This window comes from Rattus norvegicus, chromosome 15 (assembly GCF_036323735.1).
Source record: "Rattus norvegicus strain BN/NHsdMcwi chromosome 15, GRCr8, whole genome shotgun sequence".
In the NCBI taxonomy this organism is placed as follows: domain Eukaryota; kingdom Metazoa; phylum Chordata; class Mammalia; order Rodentia; family Muridae; genus Rattus; species Rattus norvegicus.
Genome location: NC_086033.1, coordinates 93972018 through 93984688, shown reverse-complemented (window position 1 = coordinate 93984688; position 12671 = coordinate 93972018). Strand labels below are relative to the sequence as shown.

Sequence of the window (12671 nt, the reverse complement as noted above, 5' to 3'; positions counted from 1 at the left end):
AAACAATTTCAACATTGTATTATTCCTCTTTCGTTCATAACAAAATACATTATTAAGCATCGAAAGCAAAATGCGATCATTTCCACCAAAATCCATTCGCTCTCTATTTGGTACAAAAAAGCAGTGCAGAACGCCACTTGCAGAAATAGGAGGAGTTGAACAGTCCCAAGGTGGAGCTGTCTCCTGTGTTATATGACACTGGCAGATTAAAGCACTTCTGATGGGGAAGGGCTTAAAGGCTGAGTCAAAAGCCAAGAAGTCTCTTTATTTACGCCTACCTCCCAGTCCTTGGCAATCTGACTAATAACAAACTGAGCTAACTAGAAAGACTCGACCGAGAGAGGAAGGACAGCATTACAGCAGTCTGGATCTTCAACCAAAGAAAGCAAGAGTGAACACCCCCGGTCTCCGCAAAGCTTCTTGTTTATTTACTGTGACCACCAGCTTGTCAATGGTTAACTATATGCAAAACAAAGTCAGCATAGCTGTGAAGTACGCTGTGAATATTAATTGGGGGAGAAAAGGACTCGGGCTTCAGGATGCTCCAGTGTGTGCTCTGTCTGCAACACTTTCAATGAAAATAAGGACTCAGCGTTTTGCCTTTGACCAGATGTTTTAACTTTCTGAAGCTACGGGACTTGACAGAAAGTGATATTTGAGGAGAAAGTGCACTGTGGTCCTGTGGTTGGTGTTTTCTTTTTCAATAAGGAAACTGACCGACTTTGGACACCTCTTCCAGCTGGGCATTTCTTACAGCACCAGGAAGTGTCTGCTTTACAGGTAAGAGGCGCGCTTGCAGCTTTTTTTTTTATATATATTGATGTTTGCATTATCTTGAAGATAGTGAGTTTATGCCTTTCTTCTTTCCTCTCTCTCTCCCTCTCTCTCTCTCCCTCTCCCTCTCTCTCTTTCTCTCTCTTCTTTTCCTTAAAGGATACTCAGTTTTAGTTTTGTTCACTAGCCAAGATAACGCTGCAGCTGATGCCTTTTCTCCTGAGCAACGGGCATTTAGTTCAACAGCTGTCTGCAGGGAAAAGCAGATTCCATAATATGCCATTATTTCTTTTTAAATATGCAGTTTGTTATTAGAAACTAAAAGTGTGTGCCTTCCGTGGGCCAACTGGATGCCACGGTTGAATTTCAAGTGTAGGCAAGATATCAGAGAACGCTTTGAACTTCGTATGATACTTTTATACGGTTCTGTCATGAAATTATGTAGTCTTTGAAAATATGCAAATGGAGTTGTGACTATTTTAAGATTATGTTAGATATGGGAAAGAGAGGTCGATTCTTAAGAGCTGTACATTTCTGAAAAGATTTGAAACTCCACCATGCACATTTTGAACAGCATAAATCGCCTATAAGATTAAAAAAGAAATAAGCTGTTAACATCTGGAAAATATTGACTGTGTTTTCGGGATGCTGCTATTGATGAAGTGAATCAAACTCCTTGTTAGTAATTTATGAATTACTTAGACGTTCTGTGAGCCAAGGCACAAGCAGAAGGCTCGACCCAAGCTCCTTAGTTCTGAGCAGAGGGCTCTGAACTGTTTAAAATTAGTCTTTCGCCCTGTGGAAATCCAAAGCCTCTTAACTTTGCTGTAACATGCACAGGCTTTCTACTGTTCTGTCCCTTCAGTTGTCTTCTGCATTCCAGCAACTTTGGATTGTAAGTTTCCAAGGAAGCAATATATTTTCAGGAGCCAAAGTTTGTTTTCAGCCTTATTGACTCAACCTAGGATATTTTATCTGATTGTAATTTTAATTATCATCAATGCTACCATTTGTATTTTATCTACAAAATTGAGAGCATCCGTCAGCACTGTAATGCTCAGTAGTTGTGATATATGGTGCTTGTCTTTCAACTTCATTTATCTATCTATGGGCAAATATTTAAAGAAATGTGTTTGTGTGTGTGTGTGTATGTGTGTGTGTGTGTGTGTGTGTGTGTGTGTTTCTCCAATCATTTCCAAGGGGATCTTTCTGAGGATTGCTCACATGCCTGCAGTTTTGTGGGGACTGATAGCTTATATATATGATTGCTAACTAATCTATCACTTTTTTTTAGTCATCTAGAGCATATCCTGAAACATTTTAAAGGCGTGCAGTTTATTTCAGACCCAGTTTTTTAGAAAATGCATGCCTTAGTGAAGGCTGAATTGTGTGGTGACATTCAGTGTCCTACAACCTGCTTATTGTGTCCTTTGGAAGTCATTGGCCAGATCCTTACAGGAGGTCATTGCTTGTATTGTATTGTGGCTTGTTTGTTTATTTGTTTGTTTACAGAATATTGAAATACATGTTGTTGATTTCTTTTTTTAACTATGTTTTACTTCATTCCTGAGGAAGTTTAAAAGCAGCAGCAAGTATCTCTTATCTAGAAATCCAAGACAAAGTGTGACTTTTTTAAAGTGTGGGTATTCTTAAGCAGACACATTTTATACACAAAAATGTTATACAAAGTGCCTCAGGGGAAAAAAAAGAGCCATCACTAAATCATTTTTATAATACTAAGTTTTATTATACAATTAAAGACACAAATTCCTTTTAATCTTTTCAAGTGAATTTTCAATACTTTGCATATTTTTGCAAACCCAGAACAAGTTACAACAAAGATATGCTTATACATAAATTAATTATTTCAGGCTCCCTGGAAACATAAATGAACTTGCAGGTGTACACACATACTTATATACACACTCACACCATTTTATCATGTTTCTTCTATCACCAGAGCTCTATATTTTAATATATATATATATATATATATATATATATACAATTTTCTGTCATTCATGGAAATTTGTTGCAAGGGAAATTAGATATGGTATATCCACATATTCCGTTTGGACCATTTTGAAGTAGCCAAGGAGAAATTCTCTTCTCTGTGAAAAGTACTTTTTAACACTTGTGATCACAAGTGCTGACATAAAATTATAATGTTTTATTGTCCTTATTTTTGAGGAAGATACAAGTTAAAGTTAAAGTACTCTGCTTAAATGTTTATTCAAACTAAACGAAAATGTAGAGATGATGACAAGTTATTTGTAGTTTCATGGTATTTTCCTTTGTATACAAACCTTATCAGACACTTCTCCCTGCTTTTGCCCATTAAAATCCCCTGTGATTGGAATTCTTTTTTTCTTTAACAGACACGGATCACATCGTAGGAGAAAATGAAGCTGAGGATTTGTCTCCTTTATCCCTCTCTTCTTGCTTGTCTATCTCTACAGTCGCAGTCACCCATGCCCCCAGTCAGAGGCTCTTGCGACACTCTTTGTACTTGTGAAGAGAAAGATGGCATAATGATAATAAATTGTGAAGAAAAGGGCATCAATACATTATCCCAAATAAGTGTGCCACCGTCACGACCTTTCCACTTAAGTTTATTAAATAATGGCTTGACAACGCTCCACACAAATGACTTTTCTGGGCTTACCAATGCCCTTTCAATACACCTTGGATTTAACAACATAGCAGATATCGAGACAGGTGCATTTAATGGCCTTGGACTTCTTAAACAACTTCATATCAATCACAATTCCTTGGAGATTCTCAAAGAGGATACCTTCCACGGTTTGGAGAACCTGGAATTTTTGCAGGCTGATAATAATTTCATTACAGTGATTGAACAGAGTGCCTTCAGTAAGCTCAACAGGCTGAAAGTGTTAATTTTAAATGACAATGCCATCGAGAGTCTTCCTCCAAACATATTTCGATTCGTTCCTTTAACCCATCTAGATCTTCGTGGAAACCAGTTGCAAACGTTGCCTTATGTTGGCTTTTTAGAACACATTGGCCGGATATTGGATCTCCAGTTGGAGGACAATAAGTGGGCCTGCAATTGTGAATTATTGCAGCTAAAGAACTGGCTGGAAAATATGCCTCCACAGTCTATCATTGGTGACGTCATATGCTACAGCCCTCCACTTTTCAAAGGAAGCATACTGAGCCGATTGAAAAAGGAATCTATTTGCCCTACTCCCCCAGTGTATGAAGAGCACGAGGACCCAGCAGGGTCTTTGTTGGCCATAACATCTTCCACAAGTGACAGCCGCCTATCAAGCAAGAATACATCCATTTTAAAACAACCCACCAAAGCGCCAGGTTCCGTACCTTACCTTACGAAGCCGTCCACTCAGCTTCCGGTACCCTATTGTCCTGTTCCGTGCAACTGCAAAGTTCTCTCCCCTTCAGGACTTCTAATCCACTGTCAGGAACGCAATATTGAAAGTGTGTCAGATCTGCAACCTCCTCCACACAATCCTAGAAAGCTGATCCTTGCAGGCAATATTATTCATACTTTAATGAAGGCTGACCTGATGGACTATTTCACGTTGGAAATGCTTCACTTGGGAAACAATCGTATTGAAGTTCTTGAAGAAGGGTCATTTATGAACCTGACAAGGCTCCAGAAACTCTATCTCAATGGCAACCATCTGACCAAACTATATAAAGGCATGTTCCTTGGTCTTTCCAGTCTCGAGTATTTGTATCTCGAGTACAATGCGGTAAAGGAAATATTACCAGGGACCTTCAACCCAATGCCTAAACTGAAAGTTCTTTATTTAAATAACAATCTCCTTCACGTTTTACCGGCACATATTTTTTTAGGTATTCCTCTAACTAGAGTAAATCTTAAAACAAACCAATTCACCCATTTACCTGTAAGCAACATCTTAGATGACCTTGACTTACTGATACAGATTGACCTTGAGGATAACCCATGGGATTGCTCCTGTGACCTGGTTGGATTGCAGCAATGGATACACAAGCTTGGCAAGGGCACCGTGACGGATGACATCCTCTGCGCTTCCCCAGGGCATCTTGACAAAAAGGAATTAAAAGCCCTCAACAGTGAACTTCTCTGCCCTGGTTTAGTGAATAACCCTTCCATGCCAACTCAGACTAGCTACATTATTGTCACTTCTCCCACAATGGCAGCCGATGCGGCTGGTACCCTTTTGAGTTCCCTAACTGATGCTGTGCCCCTATCGGTTCTGATATTAGGACTTCTGATTGTGTTCATAACTATTGTATTCTGCGCCGCGGGGATAGTGGTATTTGTCCTCCACCGCAGAAGAAGATACAAGAAGAAAAAGGTAGAGGAGCAACTGAGAGACACCAGTCCTGTACACCTGCAGTACAGCATGTATGGTCATAAAACAACTCACCATACAACGGAAAGGCCCTCTTCCTCTCTCTACGAACAGCACATGGTGAGCCCAATGGTTCACGTCTACAGAAGCCCATCCTTCGGTCCAAAGCATTTGGAAGAAGTTGAAGAAAGAAGTGATAAAGAAGGAAACGATGCGAAGCATCTTCAAAGGAGCCTGTTGGAACGAGAAAATCATTCACCCCTTACAGGTTCAAATATGAAATACAAAGTCGTAGACCAATCAACAGATTTCCTACCTTTTCAGGATGCGAGTTTACTATACAGGAACATTTTGGACAAAGAAAGAGAACTTCAGCAGCTTGGCATCACAGAGTACCTACGGAAAAATATTGCTCAGCTCCAGCCAGATGTAGAGGTTAACTATCCTGGAGCCCACGAGGAGCTGAAACTAATGGAAACTCTGATGTACTCACGACCCAGGAAGGTGCTGGTAGAACAGACTAAAAATGAGTATTTTGAGCTCAAAGCGAACTTGCATGCTGAGCCTGACTATCTAGAAGTCTTGGAACAGCAGACATAGAGGAAATGGTTATGGGCTTTTGCAGAAAGGCTGTGATTCTGACTTAAGTCCAGACCTTTGAAATAAGTGCCTTACGCGGGTGTCATCAATCAGAATTCAGCACAGCAGTAATCCTATGGGAGATAAAAGAAGAAAGTGAAACTCAGGGATAATTGAGGAAGCCATGGCATTATCATCAGGCAGTATAGCCTGTTCCAAATAAAGCAAGTCCTTGCACATAACTGCTGCAGGGGTTATAGTAGAATTGCTTCACATGCTTACAAGTATTTGATAGAATTTCTCTTGCACACCTAAAGGGTTGAACATAGAAAAAGCTCCAGTTTCTTGAATACTCCATTCATGACTAAATACAATTAAATCTCATCAGTTAAGTATATACCTGTATATATATATATACATACCATGTAAGGAATATATTCATAACCAACGTATATGTCAGAAATTTAAATGGCCAAATGCACCAAATTTTCTCAAAATGAAGTGAAAAGGGAACTGGAACTTAAATTTTGAAATGGCTATAGTGATTAAAAATGTAAATTTTGTAATTATGTGGGCCATTAATGATTCACAATTTTTAACAAGGAATGAATAGACAAATGCCACTGCTAAGCTTTCTGAATTAAGACTCAAGATGGCAAATAGTTCATGTGGGAAACTAAGCTAACGTGTTAGTTTAATCTACACCTTTTGTGTGGATGTTTCTGATGTAAAGCTGCTGTGAGGCTAAGGTATGTTGTTTGTGTTCAACATTCTATTCTTCTTCGGATATTTTTTTTAAATGCTACTGAGATTCTATTGAATAGATGATTAGAGCACTTAGGAGGTTTGCTTCTTTTCATAGTGTCAATTATTTGTACGACTGGATGATAATGATGAAAATATATCTCTTGTGGCAAGTAACTCAAAGGTGTAAAATGAATAGTAAAAATTATTTTATTTTTTATTGACATACCCTGATAGATGTTGTAGACTAGTAGCAAAAGGCACTTCTAAAGGTAAGTGTTCTGAGTTGCCTCAGGAGAGGGATGGTATAGCTTTATTTTACAAGGAGGTATCATTAGATTTCTATGAACTATTTATTCTGTACAGTTTTGTATATTTTTGGTTCACAAGATAATTATACTTGGGTGCCTTTTAAGAAAGTTCAAGAATACTGCTCACTTCAATAAAACTAAATGAAAACACATTTAAGTGTGTTTCAATCAATTACTCTAAGCTGTGATTCAATCATGTCATGATTATCACCTCTGTATACTCTCTGCATATAGAAAAGATTGGTTCTGTTTGTGTGTGCATAGAAGTCTTGTGTTCATCACACACACACACACACACACACACACACACACACACACACACACACGGAGTAAGCCTTTTGGTTTTCCATAGGAATGACACCTAACCAAATTTGAAATAGGTTGTTTGCTTATCCATTTGTATTTATAATTTTCATATATTAGACTCTACCAGGACAAAAGAATCACTCAACATGATTGAAGTCTGTGTTTTTAATACATTGCAATCCTGAGTTCTTATTGGGAGAGAGAGATTAATAAAAGAAGTACTTTGTAGAAGATGTACTTTTGCCCACACATGTAACAATGTCTTTCAGCAATGTCTGAGTAGTCCACCCAGAATTTCACCTTTTAGTACTCCTTTCTTTTCCCTTCTGTCAATCCTGTGAGGTCTGTGCCCAAAGATTTGAAGACTAGATCTGAGTCTAATGTGTAATCACATTCACCGGCTTTATATAGTAAATTATTTCTTATATTGATGGAATCAGCACTTGAGAGGCTCATTGTAAACCAACATCACTTCATTCCTTTCCAGAACTTGGAAAGACACATGCTTGAATTTTTGCCTAAAAGTAAATATTTCTAGGTAAAAATGCATGCACATACAATTGCTTTATGTTTTGTAGAAAACAGTGATTAATAATTTCTCCAAGGATGGAATTTACACACAAATCATCGAGTAAAAGGAAAACCTTGAACATACAATGTGTTATCCTATTTCTCCCACTCAGTTGAGTTTCTGCCAATATCTTATATCCCAATCATAACCCCAGGAGTATTAGCAATATTTAGCAAAGCCCACGCCTCAGAAACCTTTGAACTGCTCTGTGCATGCAAGTACATACGTGCACGAAGAAAATCCCACCTTCAGGACTATCCTTCCCTTTACATCTCCATGTACGTTTCATTGCTGAAAATAATAATCTGAATTTTCAACTTCTTATCTAGAGGAACAAAATTATTTATGAAACCATGTAAGTATAGCCCTCAAGTTACAGATATCCCAAAAATCAAAGACAATAAAACATGATAAAAACTTTAAAGAACCTTAAAAATATTATAGCTTCCAGGCTGTACAATATTTTAAGTAATTAAATATTTGTTTCACAGTACATATTCCTTTGTCATATATTTTGCTACTTATTATTGATTATTGGCTTGTATCTCATGTGAGGTATTATGATCTGTGAAAAAGTTTCAAATATTTGATTGTTTACTTTTGTTCTATATACCTTTTTTAAATTTTTTTTTATTAACTTGAGTATTTCTTATATACATTTCAAGTGTTATTCCCTTTCCCGGTTTCCGGGCAAACATCCCCCTCCCCCCTCCCCTTCCTTATGGGTGTTCCCCTCCCAACCCTCCCCCCATTGCCGCCCTCCCCCCATAGACTAGTTCACTGGGGGTTCGGTCTTAGCAGGACCCAGGGCTTCCCCTTCCAATGGTGCTCTTACTAGGATATTCATTGCTACCTATGAGGTCAGAGTCCAGGGTCAGTCCATGTATAGTCTTTAGGTAGTGGCTTAGTCCCTGGAAGCTCTGGTTGCTTGGCATTGTTGTACCTATGGGGTCTCGAGCCCCTTCAAGCTCTTCCAGTTCTTTCCCGGATTCCTTCAACGGGGGTCCTATTCTCAGTTCAGTGGTTTGCTGCTGGAATTCGCCTCTGTATTTGCTGTATTCTGGGTGTGTCTCTCAGGAGCAATCTACATCCGGCTCCTGTCGGTCTGCACTTCGTTGCTTCATCCATCTTGTCTAATTCGGTGGCTGTATATGTATGGGCCACATGTGGGGCAGGATCTGAATGGGTGTTCCTTCAGTCCCTGTTTTAATCTTTGCCTCTCTCTTCCCTGCAAAGGGTATTCTTGTTCCCCTTTTAAAGAAGGAGTGAAACATTCACATTTTGATCATCCGTCTTGAGTTTCATTTGTTCTAGGCATCTAGGGTAATTCAAGCATTTGGGCTAATAGCCACTTATCAATGAGTGCATACAATGTATGTCTTTCTGTGATTGGGTTAGCTCACTCAGGATGATATTTTCCAGTTCCAAACATTTGTCTATGAAATTTATAAAGTCATTGTTTTTGATAGCTGAGTAATATTACATTGTGTAGATGTACCACATTTTCTGTATCCATTCCTCTGTTGAAGGGCATCTGGGTTCTTTCCATTTTCTGGCTATTATAAATAAGGCTGCAATGAACATAGTGGAGCACATGTCTTTTTTATATGTTAGGGCATCTTTTGGGTATATGCCAAAGAGAGGTATAGTTGGATCCTCAGGCAGTTCAATGTCCAATTTTCTGAGGAACCTCCAGACAGATTCCCAGAATGGTTGTAACAGTCTGCAACCCCACCAACAATGGAGGAGTGTTCCTCTTTCTCCGCATCCTCGCCAGCATTTGCTGTCACCTGAGTTTTTGATCTCAGCCATTCTCACTGGTGTGAGGTGAAATCTCAGAGTTGTTTTGATTTGCATTTCCCTTATGACTAAAGATGTTGAACATTTCTTTAGGTGTTTCTCAGCCATTCGGCATTCCTCAGCTGTGAATTATTTGTTTAGCCCTGAACCCCATTTTTAATAGGGTTATTTGTCTCCCTGCGGTCTAACTTCTTCAGTTCTTTGTATATTTTAGATATAAGGCCTCTATCTGTTGTAGGATTGGTGAAGATCTTTTCCCTATATGTTGGTTGCCGTTTTGTCCTAAACACAGTGTCCTTTGTCTTACAGAAGCTTTGCAGTTTTATGAGATCCCATTTGTCGATTCTTGATCTTAGAGCATAAGCCATTGGTGTTTTGTTCAGGAAATTTTTTCCAGTGCCCATGTGTTCCAGATGCTTCCTTAGTTTTTCTTCTATTAGTTTGAGTGTGTCTGGTTTGATGTGGAGGTCCTTGATCCACTTGGACTTAAGCTTTGTACAGGGTGATAAGCATGGATCGATCTGCATTCTTCTACATGTTGACCTCCAGTTGAACCAGCACCATTTGCTGAAAATGCTATCTTTTTTCCATTGGATGGTTTTGGCTCCTTTGTCAAAAATCAAGTGACCATAGGTGTGTTGGTTCATTTCTGGGTCTTCAGTTCTATTCCATTGGTCTATCTGTTTGTCTCTGTACCAATACCATGCAGTTTTTATCACTATTGCTCTTTAATACTGGTTGAGTTCAGGGAGAGTGATTCTCCCTGAAGTCCTTTTATTGTTGAGGATAGTTTTAGCTCTCCTGGGTTTTTTGTTATTCCAGATGAATTTGCAAATCGTTCTGTCTAACTCTTTGAAGAACTGGATTGATATTTTGATGGGGATTGCATTGAATCTGTAGATCGCTTTTGGTAAAATGGTCGTTTTTACTATATTAATCCTGCCAATACATGAGCATGGGAGATCTTTCCATCTTCTGAGGTCTTCTTCAATTCCTTTCTTCAGTGTCTTGAAGTTCTTATTGTACAAATCTTTTACTTGCTTGGTTAAAGTTACCCCGAGGTGCTTTATATTATTTGGGTCTATTATGAAGGTGTCATTTCCCTAATTTCTTTCTCGGCTTGTTTCTCTTTTGTGTAGAGGAAGGCTACTGATTTATTTGAGTTAATTTTATACCCAGCCACTTTGCTGAAGTTGTTTATCAGCTTTAGTAGTTCTCTGGTGGAACTTTTGGGATCACTTAAATATACTATCATGTCATCTGCAAATAGCGATATTTTGACTTCTTCTTTTCCGATCTGTATCCCCTTGACCTCCTTTTGTTGTCTGATTGCTCTGGCTAGAACTTCAAGAACTATACTGAATAAGTAGGGAGAGAGTGGGCAGCCTTGTCTACTCCCTGATTTTAGTGGCATTGCTTCAAGTTTCTCTCCATTTAGTTTAATGCTAGCAACAGGTTTGCTGTATATGGCTTTTACTATGTTTAGGTATGGGCCTTGAATTCCTATTCTTTCCAGGACTTTTATCATGAAGGGGTGTTGAATTTTGTCAAATGCTTTCTCAGCATCTAATGAAATGATCATGTCGTTTTGTTCTTTCAGTTTGTTTATATAATGGATCACGTTGATGGTTTTCCGTATATTAAACCATCCCTGCATGCCTGGGATGAAGCCTACTTGATCATGGTGGATGATTGTTTTGATGTGCTCTTGGATTCAGTTTGCCAGAATTTTATTGAGTATTTTTGCGTCGATATTCATAAGGGAAATTGGTCTGAAGTTCTCTTTCTTTGTTGGGTCTTTGTGTGGTTTAGGTATAAGAGTAATTGTGGCTTCAAAGAAGGAATTCGGTAGTGCTCCATCTGTTTCAATTTTGTGGAATAGTTTGGATAATATTGGTATGAGGTCTTCTATGAAGGTTTGATAGAATTCTGCACTAAACCCGTCTGGACCTGGGCTCTTTTTGGTTGGGAGGTCTTTAATGACTGCTTCTATTTCCTTAGGAGTTATGGGGTTGTTTAACTGGTTTATTTGTTCCTGATTTAACTTCGGTACCTGGTATCTGTCTAGGAAACTGTCCATTTCCTGCAGATTTTCAATTTTTGTTGAATATAGGCTTTTATAGTAAGATCTGATGATTTTTTGAATTTCCTCTGAATCTGTTGTTATGTCTCCCTTTTCATTTCTGATTTTGTTAAGTTAGACACACTCTCTGTGTCCTCTCGTTAGTCTGGCTAAGGGTTTATCTATCTTGTTGATTTTCTCAAAGAACCAACTTTTGGTTCTGTTGATTCTTTCTATGGTCCTTTTTGTTTCTACTTGGTTGATTTCAGCTCTGAATTTGATTATTTCCTGCCTTCTACTCCTCCTGGTTGTATTTGCTTCTTTTTGTTCTAGAGCTTTTAGGTGTGCTGCTGACATATGCTCTTTCCTGTTTCTTTCTGCAGGCACTCAGCGCTGTGAGTTTTCCTCTTAGCACAGCTTTCATTGTGTCCCATAAGTTTGGGTATGTTGTACCTTCATTTTCATTAAATTCTAAAAAGTTTTTAATTTCTTTCTTTATTTCTTCCTTGACCAGTTTATCATTGATTAGAGCATTGTTCAATTTCCACGTATATGTGGGCATTCTTCCCTTATTGTTATTGAAGACCAGTTTTAGGCCGTGGTGGTCCGATAGCACGCATGGGATTATTTCTATCTTTCTGTACCTGTTGAGGCCCGTTTTTTGACCAATTATATGGTCAATTTTGGAGAAAGTACCATGAGGAGCTGAGAAGAAGGTATATCCTTTTCCTTTAGGATAGAATGTTCTATAAATATCTGTTAAATCCATTTGGCTCATTACCTATCTTAGTCTCCTACGTCTCTGTTTAATTTCTGTTTCCATGATCTGTCCATTGATGAGAGTGGGGTGTTGAAATCTCCTACTATTATTGTGTTAGGTGCAATGTGTGTTTTGAACTTTAGTAAGGTTTCTTTTACGTATGTAGGTGCCCTTGTATTTGGGGCATATATATTTAGGATTGAGAGTTCATCTTGGTGGATTTTTCCTTTGATGAATATGAAGTGACCTTTCTTATCTTTTTTGATGACTTTTAGTTGAAAATTGATTTTATTTGATATTAGAATGGCTACTCCCGCTTGCGTCTTCCGACCATTTGCTTGGAAAGTTGTTTTCCAGCCTTTCACTCTGAGGTAGTGTCTGTCTTTGTCTCTGAGGTGTGTTTCCTGTAGGCAGCAGAACCTAGTTGCGTATCCAGTTT

The 12671-nt window shown here is 38.5% G+C and overlaps 1 protein-coding gene across 1 annotated transcript; it reads left to right on the top strand.

The window, feature by feature from the left end:
• Window positions 1–257: 257 nt before the first annotated feature.
• Window positions 258–6877, top strand: Slitrk6 (SLIT and NTRK-like family, member 6). The gene is made up of 2 exons (NM_001106057.1): window positions 258–780; window positions 3153–6877. The coding sequence occupies exon 2, from the start codon at window positions 3177–3179 to the stop codon at window positions 5697–5699; it is 2523 nt and encodes an 840-aa protein (NP_001099527.1). The 5' UTR covers window positions 258–780; window positions 3153–3176; the 3' UTR covers window positions 5700–6877.
• Window positions 6878–12671: the final 5794 nt, after the last annotated feature.